Source organism: Drosophila serrata, unplaced genomic scaffold, assembly GCF_035046125.1.
Source record: "Drosophila serrata isolate PLE 108 unplaced genomic scaffold, ASM3504612v1 contig_240, whole genome shotgun sequence".
NCBI classification, from domain to species: Eukaryota; Metazoa; Arthropoda; class Insecta; order Diptera; family Drosophilidae; genus Drosophila; species Drosophila serrata.
The window spans coordinates 3891556-3919195 of record NW_028257138.1 but is presented as its reverse complement, the minus strand read 5'-3'; the positions used below and the strand labels follow the sequence as shown (position 1 = coordinate 3919195).

At 39.1% G+C, this 27640-nt stretch overlaps 2 protein-coding genes across 32 annotated transcripts; one reads left to right on the top strand and one right to left on the bottom strand.

The window, feature by feature from the left end:
• The first annotated feature begins 162 nt into the window (after window positions 1–162).
• Window positions 163–1908, top strand: LOC110176821 (uncharacterized). The gene is made up of 3 exons (XM_020943269.2): window positions 163–764; window positions 1410–1453; window positions 1513–1908. The coding sequence occupies exons 1-3, from the start codon at window positions 371–373 to the stop codon at window positions 1783–1785; spliced, it is 711 nt and encodes a 236-aa protein (XP_020798928.2). The 5' UTR covers window positions 163–370; the 3' UTR covers window positions 1786–1908.
• Window positions 1814–27640, bottom strand: Pvr (PDGF- and VEGF-receptor related). 31 transcript variants are annotated; one of them, XM_086830605.1, is made up of 19 exons: window positions 27467–27640; window positions 12456–12670; window positions 10556–11067; window positions 9703–9877; window positions 8955–9188; window positions 8440–8591; window positions 8196–8379; window positions 7655–8124; window positions 7365–7391; window positions 6984–7293; window positions 6476–6925; window positions 5934–6413; window positions 4509–4668; window positions 3912–4150; window positions 3572–3841; window positions 3255–3504; window positions 3124–3196; window positions 2909–3059; window positions 1814–2795 (listed from the first exon to the last, which is right to left on the bottom strand). In XM_086830605.1, exons 2-19 carry the CDS (start codon window positions 12526–12528, stop codon window positions 2200–2202), a joined length of 4806 nt encoding a protein of 1601 aa, XP_086686731.1. In that variant the 5' UTR covers window positions 12529–12670; window positions 27467–27640; the 3' UTR covers window positions 1814–2199. The 31 variants fall into 31 exon arrangements, with proteins under 31 accessions (XP_086686731.1, XP_086686729.1, XP_086686739.1 ...); XM_086830603.1 differs by having other exon boundaries at window positions 27388–27639; XM_086830613.1 differs by having other exon boundaries at window positions 1814–2636; window positions 27388–27639.

Sequence of the window (27640 nt, the reverse complement as noted above, 5' to 3'; positions counted from 1 at the left end):
GGAGAATCAAAGTCTATGGAGGCATTAATCTAAGTGCAGAAAAAAGGGATTATTGTAGGTTATCTAGTTCTTAGCTTTCACGGAATATTTTCTATTTATGTTTCAAGTCAACTTTTTTACTTAAAATAAATAAAACAAATAAAGAAACACCCATTGAATAGCCTAACATTATTTATTTATGTGAAGATTTACATTAAATAATTCGTTTGTGTAAGCTTTTGAGATTCAGAAAAATTGGTTAAACCTTTTTAAATATATTAGGAACTTGGGTTTTTTTAATATCAGCTGGCCTTAAACCAAAACGTCATATCTGATTTATTTAAACTAAATTTAGTTTGAATAAAAAACCCAAAACCAAACCTAAGAAAAAATGTCTAAACTAAACAAGTCGGAAAAACGAACCCGGCAAAGGGGCAAGAACTTTTCGCCATCCGAGGAGGATATGCTACTCAGTCTGCTGAAGCCCTACAAACCCATTATCGATAACAAAAAATCCGACGCTTTGACCTGCCAGATGAAGAAGGATGCCTGGGAGCAGTTGGCCCAGGAGTTCAACGACCAAACCGGCATGCACCGCTCTTGGCGGACCCTCAAGGACAAGTACAAGAATATGAATACCAAGATAAAGACGGAGGGCAAACGGTTGGTTGATCACTCCATCAGTCAGTTGGAAGACTTTGAACTATCAGCCAGTAGTTGTGTGTCGGTAGTGTATGAAGAGGTCGAAGAGGTGCATGAGGAGCAGGAGAAGGAGACTAATAAATGTGAGTTAGGTGTCAAAACTGATTCCTTTTTTCGATATTATATAAACGTAAGAATCATAAAAGATTCCAAGAGTATGGAAATCTAATAACCTAATCAAAACTAATATAGGAAATCTTTCCGAAAAATTATAATTTAAAAATTTCGATAAATATTTAATTTTTAATACCCATAACTTCAGTCAGAAGCTTGCACCGCAGTGAAGGAGTCATTTCCGACCCTATAAATCATATTATTCTTGATCAGCATCAACAGGCGAATCTTTCTAGCTACATATATCCGGCCAAAAACAATTTTTTCAGAAATTTAGTTTTTTTTATCAGCATCGAAAGCCAAATATATTTAGCCACATGTAGTTAAAAACAAATTTTTAATTTTTTTTTTCGATTTTTGCAAAAAAAGATAAGGGGTTACATAGTTAAAATTGTGAAAACCTGATAAGAAATTTAATTTGTGTAAATTTTAAATTGAGAATGCAGAATTATAAACCTATTAAAAAGTAACACAAAACATGTTTCCGAATTGAAAATAATTTTTTTTTGGTTTAGTTATGACATTTGAAAAAACATTAATTTACTCAATAAGTTTTCTTCTCGATATACATACAAACCTTTTACCTCTCATATCTTTATTTATATTTCCAACAGGTATTGAAGAACCAATGGATGTTAAACCCGAAAATAATGAAGAGGTTTTTCTCTAAATTTAATCATAAATGAATCTCTTTTTCAAGCTTTAAATTTATTTTAGAATCCTAGCCAGGAGGACGTTCCGATAGAATTTCCAAAGGCTAACCAATCTCCGCCTTCACCAGATATTTCACCGTCCAACAACAGCGAGTGTTCACTGGAGGCTAATAGAATTGAGCTTTTTCGTCTCCAGCAGAGATTCTATAACAATGAGAACAAGAGACATTGCTTGGAGCTAAAGAATCTTAAGCTGAAAAAACAAATTTTGGAACTTGAACTTGAGGAGCATCAGCGTAAGCGCATGAAGCTCATCAAAGAGAGCACAACAAGTTGATGGCACTCGACCTCGATTAATGTTAATGTTGATTTACGATACCCATTGTATTTGAGTATATACACAGTTCAAGACATTCATTTACATAGATCAAAATACACTTAGAGCTACACTAAACCTAAATGTGAAATGGCAATAATAAGTATATAACATGGAGAGTGTGAGTGTGGTGGGCCTTAAAGCTATATCAGAATCTGGACAATGCCACTAAGTAGTATTGTTTCTCTAAAGAAACCTCACACAAATCAGTAGGAATTGTAAAAGGGGAATTAATAAAATTTTTACATAGGTATACATGAATAATTTATAATTTTAATTTCCCAATTTACTCATTAACTCTCCTCAATTCCCCTTAAAAATTCCAACTAATCCAGTTAAGATTTCTCGATCTAAACTAATGGCTCCGGAACATCCTTAATACCTTCGCTGCTCCTTCTCGTTGACGGCAGACAGTGGCTGATAGCTGGGATTCGAGAAGGCTTCCGTTGGGGCTCCTCCCGTTGCTGCTGACGCTTTATTTGGGAGATTTTTCCGCGGCGGTTTCACATTCACATAGTTCTCCGCCGACGATTCGCCATTGAGTTTCGTCTCCACATGATGGCGGGGCGAGGGTGTGGGCGTGGCATAGTGCTGCTTCAGGGCCTGATTGAAGCGCCTCGCTTGCTCGGGACTGCGGCGTTCGCCCTCCTCGTCCTCATCCGACCCCGTCGAGCGGCGATGCAGCATGGGTATCTCCTCGGGCGCCTGGTCCGCCGCATCCACCGTGGGCAGACCGTTTTTCTTGTTGCGGAGGGGTTTGCTGGCCCCGCTTATGTTCATATTGTTGCTCAGCGTCGGCGACTGGCGGGCTCCTGGTGGGAAATTGAAAGTGGTTGTGTCGCTAGAGAAGTCCGCAAACTCGCTGGCCTCCCCCTCGAGGCGCGTGGGTGAGAATATGGCTGTGGCCGGTGGCGGTGGTGCATCGGAGTCCGGACTCATGGCCATGTAGTCATCCGGCAGCTCCTCGATGCCTGTGTTAGTGGTGTAGTGTGCCATGGTGCATGGATGCATGTGTGGGGGTGAGTGTGCTTAGTTAGTAGCCTGATCCATGGCCAGCAATGGGTTATATATGCATGATACTCACGTATATCGGGTACTATGTGCCCATTAACGTAGCGCGGAGCCGAGGGGGCCAGCTCATCGGGAGAGCCCATCAGGGCCAGGTAGTCCGTTTGCTGGTTCTTCATGTACTCCATGTTGCTCTGCAGATAGGGGTTATTCAGATCCAAGTAGTGCTGTGGGGCAGAGGGAATTCTTCGTTAAGATTCTGAGGAATAAAATCAGAGAGGCAACTCTTACATTGGCCACATCCTCGCCCAGCATGGTGGCAAATCGCTTCTCCAGCTCGTTGAACAAGGGTCGGCTCTCGGGACTAAAAAGGAGAATTATATATTAAAATTCAGATCTTTAGGATCCAGGCAAACCCTTACTTCTTCCGCCAGCACTCCAGCATAATGTCGTAGAGCTCCTGATTGGCATATGGTGGCTTCTCCATGCGATAGCCATCGTTCAGCTTGTTGAACAGCTCCTGATTGGGATCTATGCCAGGATATGGCACCTTCGCCAGCGAAAACATCTCCCACAGGACAATACCAAAGGACCAAACATCGCTGTACGTGCTGAATACATGATCGCTAAGGGACTCCAGCGCCAGCCACTTAATCGGCAGTTTGCCACTCTCTAAAATTTAGTTAAAAATTAAATAAAAATGTATATAGATAAAAAATGAATTGATAAATGTCCTTACCCGACTTCTTGTAGTTATCGCCCCGATACATGGACCGCGCCAGACCAAAATCACAAATCTTCACGACGTTGTCCTCGCACAGGAGTATATTTCTGGCCGCCAGATCGCCGTGCAATACCTTCTTGGAGGACAGATAATCCATACCCCGGGCCACTTGGAAGGCCCAGCTAACAAGATCAACAGTGGTCACAGACATAGCTTCCGTGGAGTCTGTCTTGTAGTTGGAGCGCCAGGCTGGTTGAACCGAGTTGTTGGACATGATTTGGTCGTCTGTGGATAGTTAATTTGGTCAGGTAATAGAGACACCTCAAGACTCCATCAATCTTAAGCAGAAACTCACCCTCCGGCACGGTGGTCATCACGGTATTACAGGTGTCCATTTGTCGGTCGTAACTATAGGTGGCGGACCCGGATCCTGGTCGTCCAGCACGGGTGCCCGATCGGGGGTCGTTGTCGGAATTTCTGCGATGATGAGGCGGCGGTTGGGTGTTATTGTTGTACGAGGAGTTCAGTTGGTTCATGTACGAGTGGAGCGGGAACCCGACATTAGCATACTTCAAGCCACCACCGTTAGCATCGCTGTTAATTGGGGTTTAGTCGCCGCGCCCACACAGACAAAGAGGAGGAGACACACAAGGAGGAGACCACAACCAGGAGCGGGAGATCACAGGCACACGTGGTGTGAGATGCACAGGCAACAAGTGCGCATACAGATACATTCAGAATGTTTGTTTTTTGTGTGTGTTGTGGAGTTTTGTTGTAAGATTTGTTGATTAGATCGTGTTGAGTGTAGTTTGTTGGTTAGTCGAGGGTTAGTAAGGATCACCGAAACCAGAAACGGAACAAGATCAGCGTTAGTCGGCAGTTAGGGTAGGGTTAACTTAGGGTTAGTTAACACTGGGTTAAGAGAGTAGGAAGTAAAGTTGAAACGACTTACCGGTGCAGGTCAAAGTTTTCGGAAAAGCGTTGCGTCATGATATTGGGATCAATATGGTCGGTCTCTGGACTGATCTGATTGATAAAGCACTTTCTGTTCCTCAGCAGGAAGTTCTGAATATTACCAAAGCGACAGTACTCCACAATAACCATGAGTTCACCTTTGGGATAGATGATTTAAATATATAGTATTCTTGGTGCAACAAAATGTCAAGAAACTTACAATCTATTTTTTTAAATATTCCATTATAATTGAAAATAACTATGCAGTAAGTATCTATGACCAGTAAGTATCTATGACAATTAAGTATCTATGACCAGTTAGTATGTATGATCAGTTAATAACTTTGAACACTAATAAACAATGACTTGCAACTTTTGAAACACAACACTTCACTAAGACATGGCCAGCAGAAGTAACTTCGTTCCGGGGATGTTAGAACTAGTTGAGAATCATTTGCACAGATGTGCGAGATTTGATTTGGAACAAATTTAAGCTATTTGAATGAAACCATGGGGGTTATTCTTCTATATAATTTTACTAGAATATAATTCGAACCATGGCGAATCGGTGGACTATATATATACATATATATAGCTGACATAGGAACAATCGGACGATTTATAGAACTATGATCAGTAATTAACTATGACCAGTAATTAAATATGATCAACAAGTAGCTATGAGCAGTAAGTAACTCTGAACAGTAAGTATCTTTAACCAGTAAGTAACTATGAGGTGTAGGTAACTCTGAACAGTAAGTATCTTTGACCAGCAAGTAACTATGATCATTAAGTATCTATGACCAGTAGTAAGTATGTATGATCAGTTAATAACTTTGAACACTTATAAACAATGACTTGCAACTTTTGTAACACAACACTTCTCTGGGACATTGCCGGCAGAAGTAACTTCGTTCCGGAGATGATAGAACTAGTTGAGAATCATATGCACAGATGTGCGAGATTTGTTTTGGAACAAATTTAAGCTATTTGAATGAAACCATGGAGTTATTCTTCTATATAATTTTACAAGTACATAATTCGGAGCATGGCGAATCGGTGGACTATAAATATACATATATGTGCATATATTTAGCTGCCTTAGGAACGATCGGAAAATTTTGAGAAAAAAAAATTACAGCCCGTTTTCAACAGATTTTCATCAAATTTAATATATAGGCATTATATATGTATCAAGAATTTTGTGTAAAATTATATGAAAATCGGCGTTCCTAAGCTTCCTTTCTTGTTAAACTTTAATTTGTCAAAAATTATTTCATATTATGGATTCAAAGGATGGGAATATTTTAAGCTTAGATTGTATATATATATATATGTTTATATGAATGTATATATATATATATGTTTATATGAATGATGTAAGTTATTTTCTTGTTTTTAATATACATTTTTTTGCACTCACGCTTTGCTATATTTTTGGTAACAGCTCCCAGCAGATTCACCACGTTCAGATGCTGACCCAAATGGACCATAATCTTCAACTCAGACACCAAGGCTCGCACCACCTCGTTGTCCGCCGTCCGTTTGACCATCTTAACGGCTACCGTTGTGGTCGGCTCCTCCTTTCGTATACCCTTGGCCTCACCCTTGAGCACTACGCCAAATGCTCCGGCTCCCAGCTGCTTGCCCAGCTTCAGGTTATCTCGCGGGAACTCGAACTCCCGGTTGTAGGGCAGTAGTTCCGCCTGCTCGTCCAGGGTGAGATCGGGATTAATGTGTCCCACTGCTCCCTCCTCGAAGTTGGCCAGCCCAGCGGCCTTCAATGCCAGATGTCTTTTGTGCTCCTTGTGGTAGCGAACGGCCAGGAAGGCGCACAGGCTTATCAGGAGAAGGAACAGCATAACACCAAACCAAATCCAGCCCTTGCTAATGCCAGGCAGATCTGGAGATCGATAAAAATCTGTTAAGAAATCCATAAAAATCGAAATGGAAAAAGAAACTCACTGGATAGAACCACTGTGATGGAGTTTTCGATGCTGCCCAATCGATTCTCTACAAGACACCGGTATACACCCTCGTCCCCAGGATACAGGTGAGTGATCAGCAGCTTGGTGTCACCCTCAGGGAAGTGCAAGAGATTCGTCTCAACCAGCTCTCGGCCATCCTTGAACCACCGAACGGTGGCCAATGGAACCGCCTCGGAGCGGCACACCAGCTCCAAGGATTGGCTTAGGTTTCGTTCCATTTTCGAATGGGTATTCAGGTTGGTGTACTTCCATTGCGGCGCCCGGGGATCGTGGACGAAGACGTTGATCTCCCGGCTGGCGTAGTCCGCGGAATTCATGATGTGGTAAGCACGACACTCGTACGTGCCCCGATCCTCATCCATTATGGAACTGAAACGCACAGTGCTCTTGTAGGAATACTCCGTTTTGCTGTTTTCAATCGTGACACCTGCCCATATGAAAATATGTAAGATAAACATTAGGATCAATCCGTGGAGAAATCTTACGTTCATCCGCCTCCAGTTCGACGCCATTATGAAGCCACCTGAGGTTGTCATCGAAGTGGTAAGCCAGTGCCTCGCAGGTGAAGTTCTCCTCATCACCCTTGGCGATCTTTCGCTGCTCATCCAGTCCGTATATTGTCATATTCTCGGCAATGTCGCCCAGAAGGACATGTGCCTTGGTCAGCGATCGCCGCTCCTTGCCGTCTACCAGATTCTGGGCAATGCAGGTCAAGATGCCCGGCTCCGTGGGCCTGAAGGACACCTCAATGACACGCTCAATGCTCAGTTTTCCTGGCCTCGGATTGGTTTGGAACTGTGGTAGGTACACAAAGTGGGTTTAACTCAGGAGTAAATCGGAATCGGAATTTCAAACAAAGATTATACCTGATATTGCTCCTGGATGTTGGGTGACTGCAGTAGACGACACACAGAAAAAGGCAATGAAATATGTTTAAGAAGACGAAAGACATATGATTAACTATTAGCTAATTATTGTTTCAACAATTAAACATACCCCTCTATCTATATCTAATAGGGAACATGAGTTATTTGATATGGAATACATGCACAATGAGGGATGAAAGATGTTTTGCCATAACACCTTAATTGTGGTACATTAAAATAATAATAAAAACAAACCGAAAAGAGTATAAAAATACCATCTCTGAACTTACGCTAAAGTTCTGGTTAAGCACCGAGCACGTGGGCCATCGCGGGTCCAGACTGCAGGGTCGGAAGAAGAAGGTAACGATGGCCGGCGGATAGGCCCGTACTGTGCACTCCAGCCGCGCCACACTGCCCACTTGGACATAGACATCCGGCATGCTGAGCGCCGGGCCATCGATCACACTGACATTGTAGGGCCGTTCCACGGTCTGGATGGTATTGGTGCCCCGCAGGATGTAGGTGCCACTGTCCTCCAGTTGGGCATTGAGCACCTGCAGCGTGGTGCTGCGCTCGGTGGATATGATCTTGAAGTTGTGCTCCGTCTGCCACACTTCGGTGCCGTCCGGCTTTAGCCAGCTGAAGCTGGGCTCGGGGAAGCCCTCAAAGGTGGCCGTCATCTGGATGGTCTTGTTGGCGAACTCCCGAACATCGTAGTGATTCGAGGGCTCGTTCACATTCAGGTAGGTCTCATTGGGCGCTGGAGGGATCAGGGATCATCAGAAGTTGGAACTAGCTAGATTGACAGTAGCCCAAAGCTTCTAGACTTACCCAGTACTTTGATCTTGTAGGAAACGATCTGGGGCTTGTTGTTATTGGCCTCGGTGACGACGCACTTGTAGAGTCCAGTGTCCGTTGGCTGGGCATTCGTCACGGTCAAGGTGCTCCTGCCCAGGTGGTGGGTGCTGTTCTTAAACTTGTCATCAAACTGGGCTGTGGTAATAGTGACGCGACTCTGCGGAAGAGAATCCCAAGGATTTAGTTGACCTTCCTGTAAGACCTGAAACTAACTGACCTTATCCCGGGGTGGCGTTATCCACTCCATGCTGTAGCTGAGCAGCTCAATGGTGGAGGACTGCTCGCAGACTAATGTGAAGTTGCCGTGGAGGAAGACATGGTTCCTGGCCCTCGACTTGATCTCGGGCTTGGGAAGGGGCTTGTCCGCCTCTGTTGCGTTGGTAGAGAGTTTAGCATTATTAGAGGATACCCTTCGCAAAGGCCGGGGACTGGCAAGCAATGTTTCTACAGCTTCTCATGCAGATGGATGGATGGGGTTAGACATAGACGAGGACACACATTTGTTAACGTTTCTACAGTACACTTAGGGGGTAGGTGGTTAGTCGGGTAAGTAGTAAAGCATTAACTTAAGTTAAAGTAACCAGGGTTAACCAAGTTAAGTCAGTCCAAAACCAAAGAAATTCGTAACACAAAGCGCAAAATAAAGCGATGCAAAGGAGGACGCAACCACAACACAACACGGCCAAACGATAACACAAACACAAGGACAACAGGCAGGACGACAACACTTACGCCCTGGCCTGGGTGAGGGTGACGATGGCATCGGAGCCAGCCGGGCTGGACTTCGCTTGATCCGATCCTGGGCAGTGCCATCACCAGAGACTAGAGCCACTTCACCCTGAGTTTGGTTAGTAATGCTAGCGAGGACATCATCGACCCCATCGTCATACTCTAACCCTATGTTAGTCAAGGCCCCCCCAGGAGGCGGTGGTGGGCCGTTGGTACTGAGATTATCCAATCCGGATGCTGGAGGTGTTAGCAGATTAAGACATGAACGTGGTGGATACGTGGGAGAGAACAGTGAGGGGAGCACGGGGAAAAAGAGAAATACCATTTGGTTAGCACACACACACTTAAGATCCTTTAACTTGCAGGCGATGTTTGTGTTTTGTCACAACTGTACTCAAATAAATCATTTCTTTTTTTTTACTCAAACCAGAGCTTTGGAAAATAAAAGGTTATCTTAATAAATATTTCAGAAGCAAAGTTAATACCGAATTCCTTATTTTGAGATTATGTTTTTGTGCAAAAGTGTGGGCTTGCGGCAAGTGTACTTGGGGTGCATTTATATAGAAGAGCCTTGAATTTGGAAGAGAATAGAGATTAGAGAGATCCTTTGGCTATTAGAAAACCAAAACCCAATACCGAAACCGCTTCAAAGTATATAATTATTGTTGAATTGAGAGAGTGTAAAGCAATATTTACGACATATATAGAGACGGAAATCACAAATCACAAACTTTGGGGTGCAAAAACTCACTATCAATGTAACCGTTACCAATAAAGGACACAACAACGGTCCAGTTCTCGTCGTCGTGCTCCGGATAGGGCGTTTTGGGTAAACAGGAGTACTCGCCGCCATCCGTGATGCTTCGGATTTCGATGGTGAATCCCCGCTTCGGATCGTATCGACCAACTTCTCTGCTGGAATATCTCTGCGCACATACACAGGAGTAAGGGATGATCAGATATCACTAAAATGCCATAATGCATCCCGGAAGATGACCCTGCCTATCTAGAGACTGTCAGTTGCGGACATGTAACTTGATGGTTAATTCTACGTAATATAATTATCTATATTGGTAATGATATCTGCAAAAGGAACTGTATATACAGGGATACTTGTGGGGCTAACTACGGATAGATATAATTGGAATCTCAAGCTGGGACATACTTTTCTGGTAGCTAATGTCAAAGAGCGACTGACTGTCCAACGAATTATCGGAGCAATAGATGGTACTCGAGATGTACTCAATGACGCGGAAGGTGAAGCCTAGCTTGGAGTCGTACGTCCAGTTCTGGTAGAAATTGGGTTGGCCCTCAATCCTGCCATTCGAACTGATGTTCCAACTCAACTGATTATCCTGTGCGCCAATAAGAGGGATCTCTTTTAGTTCAAGGATAACAATACGAAGCTCTGCATGAATCATCTAAGATCTCAAATCACGAACATTATATTGGATAAAACTCTTCAACCGTTATATTAATCTATTCATGTGAGATCTTTGCATTATTATAATCTCCATTTGAGGATTCATGCAGGCTTTTTCCGGGCCCTTCAACTGGAATGTCTTTAGGGGATTACAAGGATAGGAATTTCTCCCCGGACTTACATCTCCATTGAAGTGCAGCAGCACCTCGGTCTCGGGCATGGCCGGCTTGCAAGGTATGACCACGTCGCTATACTGATGGGCAATCACGATCACCTCCGTCGGCACCAGCTTGTTGAACGGATCGTTCACGTACACGTAGATGGAGCTGGCCTGGTCCTGGTTCACCATCTCGCGCACCTCCTCGTCCGACTCCTGGGACAAGTTGATCTGGTCCAGGCTGGACTCCTTAATGCAGAAATAGGCGCCCACCTGGTCCGCCGTCACCTCCAGGAGATCCAGTCGCACGCCATAGGGTCGCGTCGGATCGAGATCATTGGTGAACGTGGTCAAACTTGGATGGACTTCTGAGTTGATCCACCAGATCACCGGCTCCCCGGCCTCGCAGAGCAGCGTGTAGTTGGTCCGGTACTCCAGCTTGATGTTGTCCTTGCAGGGCGTAATAAGCGGCGCTCCGTTCTCGCCGCCGCAGCTGATGGGTGGGTCATCCTCCGGATCATACTGAGGTCGGGGAACTGCGGGGGATCAGAGAATTGTTAATGTTTTTCACAATAACAAGTTAAATATTAAACGAATGTATTAAGATTTTCTGTCATTCCCAGTCTGATATTTTATAATAAAATATAATAACAACCATAAAATGTCACAGTAGCTAGCTTCAAGTGGAAATGCAGCTGGTTTTGAATGGAATTATTGTTCATTGATTGCTCAACAGGCATCACAACAAAATTCTTCAAATACTTTATCTATTACCAAGTGCTCAGCCCCTTTACTCGTCTCTGGTGGCGCTATAATAATGACTTTAAGTGATTGAGCGGTTGAGCGCCCCTCTGCCGATCTTCCTCTATATATATTTTTTGCCATATTTAATTGGAGAGCGTAGAGCTTCCTCTGACTTTGTCCCTGTGGCGGCGTCTGCTTGCCGAGTTCACTTGGACTTCATTTTCTCTCATTCGGAATCAATTATTTGTTTACAGAGGCGGCGATAACAATAGAGAGCCTTGCCCCGTCTCTCGTTTTTGATTCTGATACGGAGGGCATTATGTTCTCGCCTTCGTTTCGATCGGAGCATTCAGTGTTCCACATATATGTACATATATGTCTTCGTACATATGTGTCTAAGCTAAATAACAAATCACAATGGTATCTAATATTAAAAAAACCTAATAGAATTAATGGTGCGAAGACAGCAGAGCCGGCACCAAAATTCGGTGTCTTATCAACTTGGGTTCAAAGTTCGGGTTGGTGTCTAGTGTTTCATCTGTAGGAGGAGCTGTGGGTTCTTTATGGACTGACTTTATATAGGAAGATGAGGAGATTAAGGCTCTATATAGAAAGAGAAATATCACTCAAATGGGAGAATAGTAAAATCCATAGAAATTGGTATAGTATTTGAAATAGTTTGTAGTTTGGCTTTTAGCTACAAACTATAATGAAATAAATACATTAGCTGACTTTTCTCTCTAGAATTATTATTTAAAACTAATTAATAATTGTTAAATAAAATTGTAGCTCAATAAAATCTTTTTTTAATAATATACATATAGAAAAGTTTAAATATGTTTAATTTTTACATACTTTAATAATTTTTCAAAAGTTTTTCAGCATAAAATACAAGTTTGTTGATATCTTAAAATGATTTATATGCTATTTTCTGTACTTCTACACTTGAAAGGGTAAATTAATCATTTTGTTTTTCGTGGTTTTCCGAAATAAAGCATTTTATAAACATATGTATTTATTAATAGAAACACTTGTATGTTTTTTCAGTGCAGAAGCAGAAACTAAGAAAGTGCGAAATGTTAACGGAAGGCGCCTTAAAGTGCCTTTACTTTAAATACTTTTTTATTTTATATATTTTGTATATTTCTTAAATTAATAGTAAACTTTCAAATTAACTTACGTGCTTCGATCCATGAGATTCCTAGGAGCAGGAGAATGGGCCACAAATTCCGAGGCATCCTCTTCAGCAACATCGATCACCGGTTTTGTTTATTTGTTTGCTTTGTGCTTAAATATTAATACTAATTGATTCGCCTAAATATTCACAGATTTAGCACATTTGGTGCAGTAATTCCATGGTCACGTTGGAAGACACTTTGATCACTTAGCGGTGCACTGCAAGAAAACGGAAGTGGTTGCGGCTGCTTTTATAGCGTTGTATATTTGGGTTTTAGGTTTAATTAAATTAAGCGATAGAAATAGTATTTAAAGTTTATTTCGAGTTTTTAAAGCAAGTGTTTTATCACATCACATCATTAGAAAGTTTTGATTGAAAATATATTACCCGGTAAGGGTAAAATATTAAATCATTTAAAATGTTTTAATTGATTAATTTTCAAATTAGTTAATTGTTTAATGTCTTTTGTTTGTTTAATTTAATGTTTACGTATATTCATTTAAACTATTTTCATTATATATTTATTTAAATTGATGTTTTTTGTAATAACTCTGAGGAGATTATGTTGATTCTCTTTCGTCGCCATTTGTGGAAGGTTTTATGTGGCAGGAAGTCTTTTTATTATAAAGTATTGTTCAGCTTTTCTTTAAATTTATTCACTTTGTAGGTGAGTCACATTATTTGACTGATCATTTCATATCATTTATTAGTTTTGTTCATATTTCTCTAGGTTTTCACACTCATTTTTGTTATGGTTATCTTTGAGTTTTAGAGTTGTCTTGTGTTTTCATTTTCACTTTAAGTATTTCATATTGAAATAATCTTTCTAAAACACTTTTTTTTTCACTTTTTTGATGCATTTTTAATAAAATGATTTACTTTTTTTCTTAGGATTCTATATTATTTGAGTTTTGGGATCCGCTTCTCCAGCACAGGCACCAGCAGCATAATCACCCGGAGACGACTGAAGCTTTTTGCTGGATTGTCGCCGCGATCGCTCCAGGGAGAATCTGGTGAGCGTTAACATTTACGATAAGACCCAAGACTTCTGGCTGTTGTTTATGGCATCGGGTGCCGATGTCGTCCGTTACAATGCGCGTTGTGTTGATAAATCCGAACAAAAAATAAATAAGTAAGAGAAGAAAACAATTCGAGTGAATTGAAAGCGCTCTCCCCCGCTCTGAACTCGAGCAATCTCCTCGAGCACTGCGATTGGCAACTATCAAATTGGTGGACTTCTTATCACAGGGAACGCAACACTGAATACAGAACACTTACTTATGCGCATAAACAAAAAACAAAAACATTACGCATACGCACAGTATGCTCCGAAAACATCTCACACCCTTTGCCCTTCTTTTCTTTCTTTCTTTCTTTTTTTTTGGTGTCACATCCGCATTGGGCAAATGAGAGCTTCCGGGGAAGGGAATTTAGAGGAGCAGGGGAGGAGGGGTGAGGAGGCCACACCCACTAATGAGGCAACAGGTCGCCCACGTGGTCATAACTCAACGTCGCCGGGCTGAGCCCCCTTGGAAGCCTCCAAATGGCAACGGGACATGCACAATTAAACAAGCTGATCTAACCATTGCCCACACCGGGGGAAACGAAGTGATCCAAATTAGGGATATAACTTTCTATATATCAAATAAGCCGATTTTTAAGGCATTAATTTTACTTTACCTCCATATACAATCCTTAACTGAATACCAAGTTATACAAGCTTTATCTGGTTATAAACCCACAATCAAGTGTTTTTCTTACATATGTGTACATAAACTTACATAAATATGTAATCATTCAATGCATTTTTTTCCGAGAAATGTAATCATTGTTTTGGCACTGTTTCCTGCTCCCTTTTCTTATACTTTTTGTGATAATTAAGGCTCTTGCTATTTATGTTTATAAATAATTGATATGCCAAATGGTTTCAAAAGCTAAAATAAATGTTTAAGAGATTTTTCCCCTGTGTACTTCAACAATTAGAGCAAACGAAGTGCTCCGTTGATGTGCCACTTCCCGGGGCCATGTCGTAAACGCGTAATCCCGCCCAGCCGCAGGGACAACAAGTGTCCCAGCTTTTGACATCAATAAACTGGAATTTAATTTGCTGGCAAACTCGGACGGGCCACACCTCCTGTGATGACATTTTGGCCTAGTCAACTTATTGTGGCTAATTGCCAGTTGGTCAGCAAATAAAGCTATTCGTCTTTGTCACGACGAGGACTTGGATGAAGCCAACTCCTTGAGCGCATTAATGCCGTGTCACTTGGTTCTTAGCCCGTTTATTGGCTAATTGGGAAATGCTCTCTGCTTTCACCTGCCTCCCAGCTGTTCATTCCATGCGGATTATATAACGGCAATCACCTGACAAATATTGACTGGGCCACTAATCACCTGAGAGAGTCCCTCCTGATGAAAAGGAAAGAATTCAAGGGAAATCACTTTGCAATGTACCCTTATTCCTAATTTCTATATGTTTTATGAAATAAGAAAGAGTGTAACTTAACTCGTTGTAATAAATCAATATTTCATTGCGTTTTTAATTTAGAAAACAGAAAAGTCTAGCTTTCGATAAGAGTTCTCCCAGACTTAGCCCCCATAAAATCACTCCCCAGAGCTATATATAGGGTATATCTACATGCTTAATAGTTGAGAACTGCTTCCTATCGAATCCATTACCGGACTTGAAGTGGAATCAAGAATTCCCCGAACTCGGAGGAGGCAGTTTAATGAATCGCTGCCCAGTAGCCCGACAAGCGATCAAATGCGTCTGGCAACATGTTGCAAGCAACATCTCGGACTTTGATGGGCAGCTGCTACTGCTCCTCCATCTCCTCCTCCTGGTTCTGATTGTGGTTTGTGTGGTCACTCTGTGTTTTTTTTTGTTGTCATGACGACACGCCCACTTTGCATTTTCAAGGGCGACGCAACGGGCATAGCTCGGCTATGGCATTTTCCTTGAGTTATTTATATCCAGCCGAAGCAATTTTTTGTTGCTATTTTAATACCTCTTTGTAGGGAAGTTAAAGGGAATGCTTAGTTAAGGGATTTAAAAATTGGGGATTATATTATATGATATATATCGATTTTCCCTTAAAAAATACTGTATTACTTTAATATTCTTAAGCTCAAAAAAAGACTCATAGAGGGCGATCAAATCCCGACTGAAAAGTGAACTTTTGAATTTTGAAACCTCTCTAAGCACATGTAAAAAAGTTGCCTAAATTTTCTCACTAAACAAGTACTAGGTACCTCAAAGTCGCGACTTTTTATCACCGAACTTCCTTCTGGCTTTCAGAGTCGCTCACGTGCTCGTGACGCAAATTGCAGGGCGCCCTAATTGCAGTTCCCAGCTGCAGGCAAATCCCTTTCTCGGCTCTGATTTCTGATTTTTTCCCCTGATTGTTTTTTTGCAGCCCACGGATTGTCGTGCAATTAGCTCCGGACATAATGAGGTCGGGGGAAGGTATGGCAGATGGGTGATGGGTGACCAGGAATCCTTACCCTTCCCTATCTCGACAACACATTTCTGCACTTAGTCATTTTTGTATGGGACAAACAAAACTCGAAAGATACCTGGCACAATTCAGGTTTACGTTATGGGATTTAATGATAAACTCAATGCAAATATTTATGTATACCAAATACTTAAATGTGTATTCCTTTAAAGAGAGGAAATTAAATTCATTCAAGGCTGCATTTATATAACATTTTTAAGCTGTATTATTCTTCCTGGAATTTTTAAAGAATTTGCACTTTGTCTAGTTTGAGAAACAAAAGCAAGCACTTTTCGCCCTAATTGTCGAGTCATTCCACTTAGCTTTTCCCTCCAGGCAGGCACTTTTCGCACTCTCCCGGAGATCTAAAACATAAGTAGTGCTGCCTGGGATAACATATTGGGGTAATTTATCAAAGGAAATATTTATATTCTCTATCAATCGACAGAGATTATTTTTTTGGGTCACGATTATCCACAAACACAACTCATATATCGATACTTAACATATGTTTATCTTGCATTTGTTTACGGCCAACAACGGGTCGTATTAAGTATGGAAAGTATATGGCAATGACGTCATTTCATGGTTCAGTAGCGCCGCCTTTCATTCACCAATGTCGCTCCTATATATAAATTTAATGATCCCATTCCACAGGCAGTCGCTTGGTCACTCATGTATGACGTAGCCACTCACGTTTCTGTTACATGTAATATATTTACATAAGTGACAATATTTACGTATTAATTAAACTGGCGGACACAGCAATAACAAAAGAACCACAACAACATCATGTTTTTATATAGTGACTATATAGTAATAAAAACCGGTTGAGTGCGGTGGGAGAACTTCCCTTGAGAGCGAGTGTCTCCTTGCATCGATCATCAACTGCATTGATCGAACAAATATAGCTAAATCTTTTGTTTTCAGCTGATAGAAAAATATTATCAAAATTTATAATAGAAGAAAAACAATAAGAATAACAACAATATTATTATCGTCAATAAAAAAGAAAGAGAATATCATTATACCCTAAAAGGGTACCATTATTTAAGTCAGAAGCTTATACACTGAGAAGGAAACATTTCCGACCCTATAAATCATATATATTCTTGATCAGCACCGACAGCTGAGTCGATCTAGCTATTTCCGACAAAAATTTAATTTTTTCAAAATTTTGAAAATTTTATAAGGGGTTACATCGTTAAAATTGTCAAAAATTGATAAAATATTGACCTTTTTTAAAAGTTAAATAGAGTATGCAGATTTATAAACCTCTAAAAAACTTACATAAAACTGGTTTCCGAATTGAAATTAATGCGTTTTTGGCTGAGTTATGAATTATTTAAACATTGGCTTGTCAAAAAAATTGTCATATAAAAATATCAATAAATAATTATTATTTTAAAGAATGCGAATATTTTTAGCTTAGGTATTTTAGATTTTCAATGCTTCCTATTAGATTTCTTTGCAACCAGCTACGGAATGGAAACTTCGGCATGCCAAAGAAGATTAAATTGTATCTAACGCATTTATAGCCCCAAAAAATTACGTATACGCAACGTATCCCTTTCAGGGTATTGTAATTTCAGTCAAAGGCTCTTAATAATATGAAGGAGTCACTTGCGGCCCTATAAATCATATATATTCTTGATCAGCATCGACAGCTAATTTAATTTAAATATTGATAAAATTTAGTACATTTTGAAAATGTAAAGTGGAGTATGCAGATTTATAAACCACTATAAAAATAACACAGGACAGCTTTCCGAGTTAAAATTAATGCGTTTTTGGCTAAGTTATGAGTTTTTTAAACTTTTCATATACAAATCTGTATAAATATTAATTTAAGGAATGCGAAAATTTCCGATTCGATCATATAATTTGAAACTTTGCAGTTATATATAAATTTCGAAGGTAGTTTACTTTCTATTCAAGATTGATTTTAATATCGTATCATTTCGCTTAAATTAGTTCAGAGTTTATTTTGTCACACTTTAAGTTCGTCGGAGTCTCCTCTATTTATTAGTACTTAAATTTCCTATTCCTAGAGTATTCCTAGAATATTTTTAGGCGATTCTTAGAGCCTAAAGTAAAAAACTTGAAGCACACTTTGAATATATATTTATGCCATGAACACCGAGGCTTTTTATTTATGAGGAGACAACGAAACTCTTTCATGCGCTTTTGCCATAAAAATGACCCGGCTTGTCTTGGCTATTTTCATGTTCCTAGCTCCTCCATCAGCTCACCAGACAGACACATGTTTTTCCCACAACAGAACACAAAAATTTCCACCAAACTTCTGACAGTTTAACGCGGAAAATCTTTCACCATTATTTGGTTCTTTATGGCCAATAAATGAAAAAGTTGCACGACTCGTGCCTTGGCCGCGTGTTGCATGTGCAACAGATTCGATTCAGTCCGTGGTTTGAGTTTGGGTTTGGCCTGTGGTTTGCTTTTTGCGGTTTTCATGTCACGTGTTTTCACAGCTCTACGTGCTGCTGACCCTCGTCACTGGAAACTGGAAAATTTCCTGGGGTTTTCCCTTCCGAGTTGCTGCTGCTGCTGTTGCTGCTGCTAACACCTCAAATTGAATTTTCTATGGGCCACAATTCAGAGTTTATTTCTGCAATTATCTCAAGTCCTCCTTGGCTGGATTACCTTTGGTTTTTCCTGCGTACAGCAACAGCTATAACATTTCCACCGGAATATTTACGACTCTTTCGTCCGAGTTTTCCGTGCTTTTATTTAACTTTCCACCCGTTGACCTTTTGCGTGTGAGTCAAGTGGGCTTTGTTTTCCATTTCAATTGCAAATTTTATTTGTCTGCAGCAACTTAATGGAAAGTTTTCTCCTCCCCTTGATTGCAATGGCAAACAGGCCTTTGGCTCTAGGCCAAAATAATGAGCAGAAAACGCACATTCCACAAAATCTCCACCGAAATAATATCAGGAAATGTACATATTTGAATGCATCCGAGGGAGGCTCGGTTCGGGGTTTCTTTTTGCCTGATTAAAAATTCAGCTAGCGTCAAATGGAAGTTTTGCAATTTGGGCCAAGCCAAGATTTGTGGCCTGCAGGCGGCCCCATAAATCAAATCATTTGTCAATTGCCAAGCAATCAGTAAACAACGCCTTCGAGATCTTTACTTATTTTTACTAGGTGTGTGTGTGGGCTTTTCTGGGCCACCTTTCGCTTTTTATACCTTGCAGGGTATTATAATTTTAGTTAAAAGTTTGCAAAACAGTGATGGAGGCATTTCCTACCCTACATATAAATCATATATATTCTTGAGCAGCATCAACAGCTGTATCGATCTAGCTATGTCCGGCTAAAATTTAATTTCAAAATTTTGAAAATTTTATAAGGGGTTACATGTTAATTAAGACAATTTTGAATGTTTTAAAATGCTAAATGGAGTATGCAAATTTATAAACCTGCTAAAAATTAACAAGAAACAGCTTTCCGAATTGACTTTAATGCGTTTTTGGCTTAAATATGATCGATTTTCAATTCGATGGAATAATGGAAGGGTATAGAAACGTCTGCCTACCTAAGCTAACTTCCTTTTTTTGTTTTTATATATTTTTTGTATGCTTAAACCACATCTAATCATCGCTCTGCAAGGAAATGACGCGACTTCTGCACAGTTTGCGTGTCTCTTAATGATGGAGCTGGAAATGGTTGACATGGTTGCGTTTCATTACCCAGAAAATGTCAGTTAATTCCATTAACTAGGCTAGGACCACAAAAATTGCCTAAGTAGGACTAAAAACGCTAATGAGCTCTTTGAAAAGGGTGAGCAAAGGTGAGTATTTTATGCGGAATTTAAATGCTTAAGAAATTACTCTTACACAATTAAATTCTTGGCAAAGTCTTTTTCCAGTGCTGACATAATTCTTGCCAAGAAAACTGTATGATAAATTTTGTTTGCTCTTCAGACACACAAATTTATTATATTATTTTGCGAGCTCAATTTAAGTTTTCTTTGGGAATGGAATGTTGTCTTAATTACTTTCTCTCTAATTGATTTAAATTGTCTCAGAAAGCTTAGCTAAATATTTGTGCCAGAGGCGACCCAGACTTTTCATTGAAAAGACTAATTCTTGATTTTCTCTATTTCCTGCTTTATTTTTATACCCTTGCAGGGTATTAATAATTCATAGCATAAATAATATAAATTATAAAATTCTTTTCTCTTATTTGATTCAAAGCTATATTTAATTATTGTAGAATATGGTTATTAGTTTTATGAAAACCCAAATACTATATAATATAACTGCCAGAAAAACGGTTGTTCAATGAAGAGGATCAGTAAGTATCCTTGAAAAGAAAGTTACTATGAACATTAAGTAACTATGATCCGTAAATAGCTATGATCAGTAATTAACTATGAGCAGTACATAACTCTAAGAAGTAATTATTTAAAATCAGTAAGTATGTATAATCAGTAACTAACATTGAACACTAATAAACAATGACTTGCAACTTTTGAAACACAACACTTCGCTGTGACATGGCCAGCAGAAGTAACTTCGTTCCGAAGATGTTAGAACTAGTTGAGAATCATATGCACAGATGTGCAAGATTTTTTTTGGAACAAATTTAAGCTATTTGAATGAAACTATTCAGTTCTTCTATATAATTTTACTAGTGTATAAGTCGGAGCATGGCGAATCGGTGGACTATATGTATACATACATATATATATAGCTGACATAGGAACAATCGGACGATTTATAGAACTATGATCAGTAATTAACTAAGACCAGTAATTAAATAAGATCAGCAAGTAACTATGAGCAGTAAGTAACTCTGAACAGTAAGTATCTATGACCAGTAAGTATCTATGACAATTAAGTATCTATGAACAGTAAGTAGTTATGACCAGTCAGTAACTATAATCAGTAAGTATCTATAACCAGTATGTATGTATGATCAGTTACTAACTTTGAGCACTAATAAACAATGACTTGCAACTTTTGTAACAACACTTCGCTAAGACATGGCCGGTAGAAGTAACTTCGTTCCGGGGATGTTATAACTAGTTGAGAATCATATGCACAGATGTGCGAGATTTGATTTGGAACAAATTTAAGCTATTTGAATGAAACCATGGAGTTATTCTATATAATTTTACTAGTGTATAAGTCAGAGCATGGCGAATCGGTGGACTATATGTATACATATATATATAGCTGACATAGAAACAATCGGACGATTTTTAGAACTATGATAAGTAATTAACTATGACCAGTAATTAAATATGATCAACAAGTAGCTATGAGCAGTATGTAACTCTGAACATTAAGTATCTATGACAAGTAAGTATATATGACAATTAAGTATCTATGAACGTAAGTATTTATGACCAGTTAGTAACTATGATCAGTAAGTATCTATAACCAGTATGTATGTATGATCAGTTAATAACTTGGAACACTAATAAACAATGACTTGCAACTTTTGTAACACAACACTTCACTGAGACATGGCCGGCAGAAGGCACTTCGTTCCGGGGATGTTATAACTAGTTGAGAATCATATGCACAGCTGTGCGAGATTTGTTTTGATACAAATTTAAGCTATTTGAATGAAACCATGGAGTTATTCTTCTATATAATTTTACTAGAATATAATTTGGAGCCTAGCGAATCGGTGGACTATATATAAACATATATATAGCTGACATAGGAACAATCGGACGATTTATAGAATTAAGATCAGTAATTAACTATGACCAGTAATTAAATATGATCAGCAAGTAACTATGAGCTGTAAGTAACTCTGAACACTAAGTATCTTTGACCACTAAGTAACTATGATCCTTAAGTATATATGATCAGTTAGTATGTATGATCAGTAAATAACTTTGAACACTAATAAACAATGACTTGCAACTTTTGTAACACAACACTTCACTGAGACATGGCCGGTAGAAGTAACTTCGTTCCGGGGATGTTATAACTAGTTGAGAATCATATGCACAGATGTGCGAGATTTGATTTGGAACAAATTTAAGCTGTTTGAATGAAACTATGGAGTTACTTTTCTATATAAATTCTAGTGTGTAAATCGGAGCATGGCCTATCAATGGACTATATATATACATATAGATAGTTGCCATAGGAACTATCGGAACATTTTAAGAAACAAAATTTTATAACTTTTCAAGTTTTCAAGAAATTTTCATAAAATGTAATATATACCCATTTTATTTTTATATAGAATTTTGTGTGAAATTTTATGAAAATCGGAGTACTATGTATAACATATAGCTGCCATACAAACGATCGTTAAAAATAGGGGAAAAAGCAAAACTGTGAATGTAAAACTGTTAATGTAAAATGTATAGGTGCAGGCATTACTTCATTAAATTTTAAAACAAATAGATAATTTATGTTGCATTAATTATACAAACTTCGACTTGCCGAACTTAGCTTCCTTTCTTGTTTTCGTTCATTTATTACTTAGTTTCTTTATTTTTTGTTTCTTGCGTTATTTTTCAACAATTTCCACCTTATAAAACTTTTGCTGAAATAGCTAAAGTTATAAGTTCGTGCCTAAATAAAAATTTGGCGCTCAGCGTTATTCATATTTTAATAAGCGAAATGAAATCAAAATGTAAGAAAAGTTCAAGAGTGCTGAATAAGAAAGAACTTATACCCTCAAATTAATACTCACAGCATTTTGTGTACTTAAGCAAAAGTAAGCTAAAGCTGAAGACAATTCGAAAGGTAATTTGTTATGAGAAGGACAAGAATTAATAGAATTCTGCTGCTGATTAATTAAACAGAAGTCTTGACTTAAGCGGGAGCTATCAGAGGGAACACATTGAAATGTTACTTTCTCTCTCTTGTTTTATGTGCCTTGTCAGACTCTAATTAATTGATGGATGATACTCCCTGCTATTGCCTTACGACCACTTTTTATTGACATTTTTCTTGTATTTTTTTCTCGCTTTATTTATATTTGGGGCAAGTGCAGCTCCCGCTGTGAACTCTGCTCCACCGCCCACGCCAAGTTGTGCAATTTATGTGTGTGTCAACCCACGGATCCATTCCCAGCTGAGTACACCAGCGGAATACGGGCTCCTCTGTCCTCGAAGCTAATGCATTTTTGAAATGCAAGCAGAGACAACAACGGCCAGGCCGCTAATCTGCAAGGCAAATGCATAAACAACATTGCGGAGATGGATTTGGGAGCCAGTAGCAAATCCCCTAGTAACTGTCTAGCTGTCCAGATAAAGGCCCGTCCCTCCCATCCCGTATAAATCGCTTGCAGAAACTACTGCCGGGCTGCTGCGGGAGCATTCAAAAGATACTCCTCTTTCTTAGGCGTATCTCTCAGATACGTACATAAGTACCTTATCGGCCATGTGTTTTGCAAGTCGGCTATCTTTACAGTCACTTAGATGGCGTTACGATAAGGCCAGGAAACGGTTATGTGTATATATATTCGGGTCGCAGCAGTGTCGAAATTAATTAAATAGTATTTTTCAGCAGCTTTTGTTACACAACAAATGGCAGAAGAAAGTCGCACAATTTCGGCTAAAAAAAAAGTGAAATTACCACTAGGTAGTGTTTTTACTCATTTTTTTAGATTAGTCATTTGGGAAACTCACTTTCAGCAGAGTCAAGCTGTTGTGTAAGCGAAGCTATCTCAGAGTCTAGGTAAATATATCTTTAAAGGTTTTTCCCTACAAAATTTAAGAAGTTTTTATTAGCAGAAAAACTAAAGAAATAAAAACTATTTGTTCATAAATAAGGATGTTGGGAGGAGGAGTGCTAATGTTTTTGGAATACGAATGTAAATAAGGGAATGCAAAATTATTCCGTAGAAATTATTTGCACAATTTTTTAAGAATTTTTAATCCGACCATATCAACTTCGTTGACTTTCCTGGTATTATATCTTTACAATTTCCAAATAAATAATAAATTCTAGGAGAGGCTTTGCGTTCTTAGTTTATTTTTTTTTTAATGAAACCCCATACTAAAGGCCCTAACAAAATGAATGATTCACGTTTTGTTTTCCATAAATTGGCGAATCAGATGTAAAAAGTCGACGTTGTGAGTGAAATTGAATAGTTGGCACTTTGCCAAGAAATCGAAACAAATAAAACGCGTGGCGACAAACCAACTTGTTGGCCAGCTGTTGCCGCTTCGAAATAAATAGAAATGTTATATTGGTTCGCTTAATAGCCGACAAGTGTTTAATTTGTTTGTTTTTGCGTTCCAACCGATTAATAAATAAATACACTATATATATATGCCAGTATATAGCTCATTTCGTGCCTTGCCCTGACCTCAAAAGGAGCCTGTAATCGATGGAGAAAATAAACATTACTCAATGTTTTGCGTATTTCGAATGCATTTCTTGCGCCGACATAATTGGGTGAATCGTGTGAGCACTTGATGGCCTATAAACATTATATTTATTACCAAAAGTTTCAAGAGTGCAGTTTACAAAGTTCTCTAAGCCTTAACCCTAGTAAATATCTAATGAATGGGCGGCATTCTAGGGCCCCAGGTGAAAGCCAAGTGCCGGTTAGTTTCTGCCGTTTTGCCATGTGATTTATGGCCAGCAGACAGCTCCATTGGCCTGGCCAAAAACTTATTTGTTTGTCGCTGTCCATTTATTATTTATGATTTGTTGGTGGACAGAGCGGATGCAGACTGGGGAAGGTGTCTCTGTTCATTCATAGAATGCCAACAGAGTAGTGGCGGAGTGTGAAAACGTGTTCAATGCCGGATTGCTGAGTTAACCCAACAAATGTGCATTATTTATGGGTATTGGCCAACCGGCAAATTCAATTATACAGATATTATCGTCAAATGGTAATTTATGCGCCAATCCACCCCAAAAGCGATACGGGGGCTTATCTAGCGATTTTTCTTGGAAAAACTCTTTCACCTAAGGCCACACACTGAGAAACCATAGGCTTAAAGTATATCCTCGACTTGGTTGTACTTTACACTCTAGGTTTTAATGTTTTAAACACTTTAAACTAATTTATTTATACTTTCAAGAATTTTATAAAGAATTCCTTCTTCTTTGTAACAGGTTAAGTAGCAATTATAAAAATATACTTACAAAAATCCTCCTCATTTCTAACTTTTTTCCGGGGGCGGGCAACATAATTTATTCGTAATGGAACTCCCTCTCGACTATACTTTATCAACCTTAGTTAAGTGGCTTAAATTAGACACCTAGCGGGGGCCACTACTCACGGGTATCTTGTAGATAGTTAGCCATAAAGCCCGGTGTCTGATTAATGTGCCATGTGCATACTGGAAAGGTGTGAAAAATACCTGGTGAAGCTACAGCCACAGCTACAGGTGAACAGAGGTGGAGGCAACGAACGAGCTGGATTTCCAAGAAGAGCTCTTTCCTATTGATTTTCTTCTGGCCAACAGCGGTTTCTGCGGTTTGGATTGCCAATTGCGATTTCCAGTAAATATTTATGCGGCCGATTGTCCGAACACTTTTCCATTTTACATCAATTTTCCCCCTGACATCTTTATGACTCCCCGCCACGAACTCCTGTACATTTTTCTTGGCATTTTCCAGCTCGGAAAAAGTGATTGACGCCAACCACAATTAGCTGTGGTCTTTTGAAGTGGCCAGAGATAAATGGAGCATGCTATATGCATTGGGAGGTCTGGGAAGTCTGCATTTAATAAACAAATTGGGAGCAGTGAGCAATTGTTGTGGCCCAATTGAAGGCAATGAATTATGGGCCTTTGATTCGATCGAAACTTCGAGGCAACGGATCCAGCAGCCGGATCCTGAGTCACTTCCAATGCACAGCAAAGAACTTCGCCCGATTTGGCAGTTTTTAAAGATTTTGTATAATAATAAACAGCAGACGGAAATTGCTGTGCCAAGAAATGAATAAATAAGGAAGTGTGTAAAAAATAAGAGCATTATTTGCCGATTTAAATAAAGGGTTGGTTTGGGGTTCAATTTTCTGTTGACTGAGAATATCTAAATGTTTATACCCTTGCAGGTTATTATAATTTCAGTCAGAAGCTTGTTAAGTTATGAAGGAGTCATTTTCGAACCTATAAACCATATATATTCTTGATCAGCATGAAAAGCCCAATCAATCTAGCCATGTAAGGGGGAAATTTAATTTTTTCAAAATTTTTGAAAATTTTATAAGGGGTTACATCATTAAAATTGTCAAAATTTGATGAAAAATTTTAGTATTTTAAAATATTAAACTTAGTATGCAGATTTATAAACCCAATAAAAACTAACAAAGGAAAGATTCCCGAATTGAAATTAGTGCTTTTTCGGCTTAGATATGACTTTGTGAATTTTTGATTTTTGAGAAAATGTAATATGTTTTTGATTTTGTATTATTTTTCGTAATTTTAAACACAAACAACTGTCTTCGTTTTCTATATATTTCGGCCTATCCCATTAAGAAACCTATTTAGCAAAAATGTAAAGTATACATATTTCTTTCGGTGTTTTTATTTACCAAAATTTGTAGCTGGTCAAGAAACTTGAGGGAGAACCGGTTTAAGAAAGTCATCGTGTCAGATACAACCAACAACACTCTCCCAAAATATGAGCTGTCCCCTGGCAAACACAAAGAAATGATCACTTTTCCTTGCCTTGTTATTCACTGTTTTTTCCCCATCTCTGGAAAGCTTGCTAGAAAAATCGGTGTGAGTAAGATCCTACGATATACCACCATTAATATTTCGGAGCTTCTTACGCAGTCTACAGTTAACCGCAGCAGCTTAGCAACAACAATGGCAAGAAAAACCATAACAATACACAGTCACGATCGGACGATGAATCACGACTTTGAATACCTGGGTAAAGATACACCTTCGGTGTTTGCAGTCTCGTTATACTTGGAATGCCGTTGACGTATTCCACTCGCACACACTCCATGGTCGCTCCATGTGTGTTGTGTGTGCCTTACACTTATCAATGAATGCTTTTTGGTTTTGATAATGGCACCACCACAAACGACACAGGCACTTATACTGGCAAAAGGTCACTGATAATACCGAACACACACACTCGATACCCTCAATCAATATATAACAGGTATTAAATACATATATGTAGAGGCAGTGACTTTTTGGGTTGTTTTAAATTGCATTGAATTGAGCAACGAGCTGGTTGCATTGACACTAACACAAATCACACACACAGCACAACACACAATCAGAATCGAATCGAATCGAATTCGGGTTTTACAATTTCAATATCACGGAAAGTCCGATGCTTTCGGGGCCTGTCACCCACCTGTGGAGGTGCTTGTATTGGTTATTTACCTATAAAATCGTATAGGTATGGGTTCCCTCATCGAACATATATTTTAACTTCTAAAAGTATTATTTAGCACCTTTTCGATGCCTCACTTGTTTATGGGTTCGCACACTTTCTATACATTATATTTATACGTACATTTATGATTCGTATTCGCTTTTTATTATTTAAAATAATTTATATGTATTATTTTTCTTTATTTTAATTAAACGCTTACGTCGTTCTTGCGCGGGTTACGTATTTGTATTTATTTTTTAAGCAATAAATAGCAAAACAAACTGCGTCGTCGGTAAAGTTTGAACAGTTTGGCTTAGTCGAGCCCGCGTTTGTAGTAAATTAAAGATATGCGCTTTCACGTCTGAACACTTCAATCGTTTTCTTCGTTTGTTCA

Coding starts and splice junctions, on each gene's coding strand:
- Pvr (XM_086830605.1), bottom strand. CDS start 12,528: ATGTTGCTGAAGAGGATGCCTCGGAATTTGTGGCCCATTCTCCTGCTC. Junction 4,669..5,933: donor TACCAAAAATATAGCAAAGC/GTGAGTGCAAAA, acceptor TCTATCCCAAAG/GTGAACTCATGGTTATTGTG. Junction 3,505..3,571: donor CGATAACTACAAGAAGTCGG/GTAAGGACATTT, acceptor ACTAAATTTTAG/AGAGTGGCAAACTGCCGATT.
- LOC110176821 (XM_020943269.2), top strand. CDS start 371: ATGTCTAAACTAAACAAGTCGGAAAAACGAACCCGGCAAAGGGGCAAG. Junction 765..1,409: donor GGAGAAGGAGACTAATAAAT/GTGAGTTAGGTG, acceptor TATTTCCAACAG/GTATTGAAGAACCAATGGAT. Junction 1,454..1,512: donor AACCCGAAAATAATGAAGAG/GTTTTTCTCTAA, acceptor AATTTATTTTAG/AATCCTAGCCAGGAGGACGT.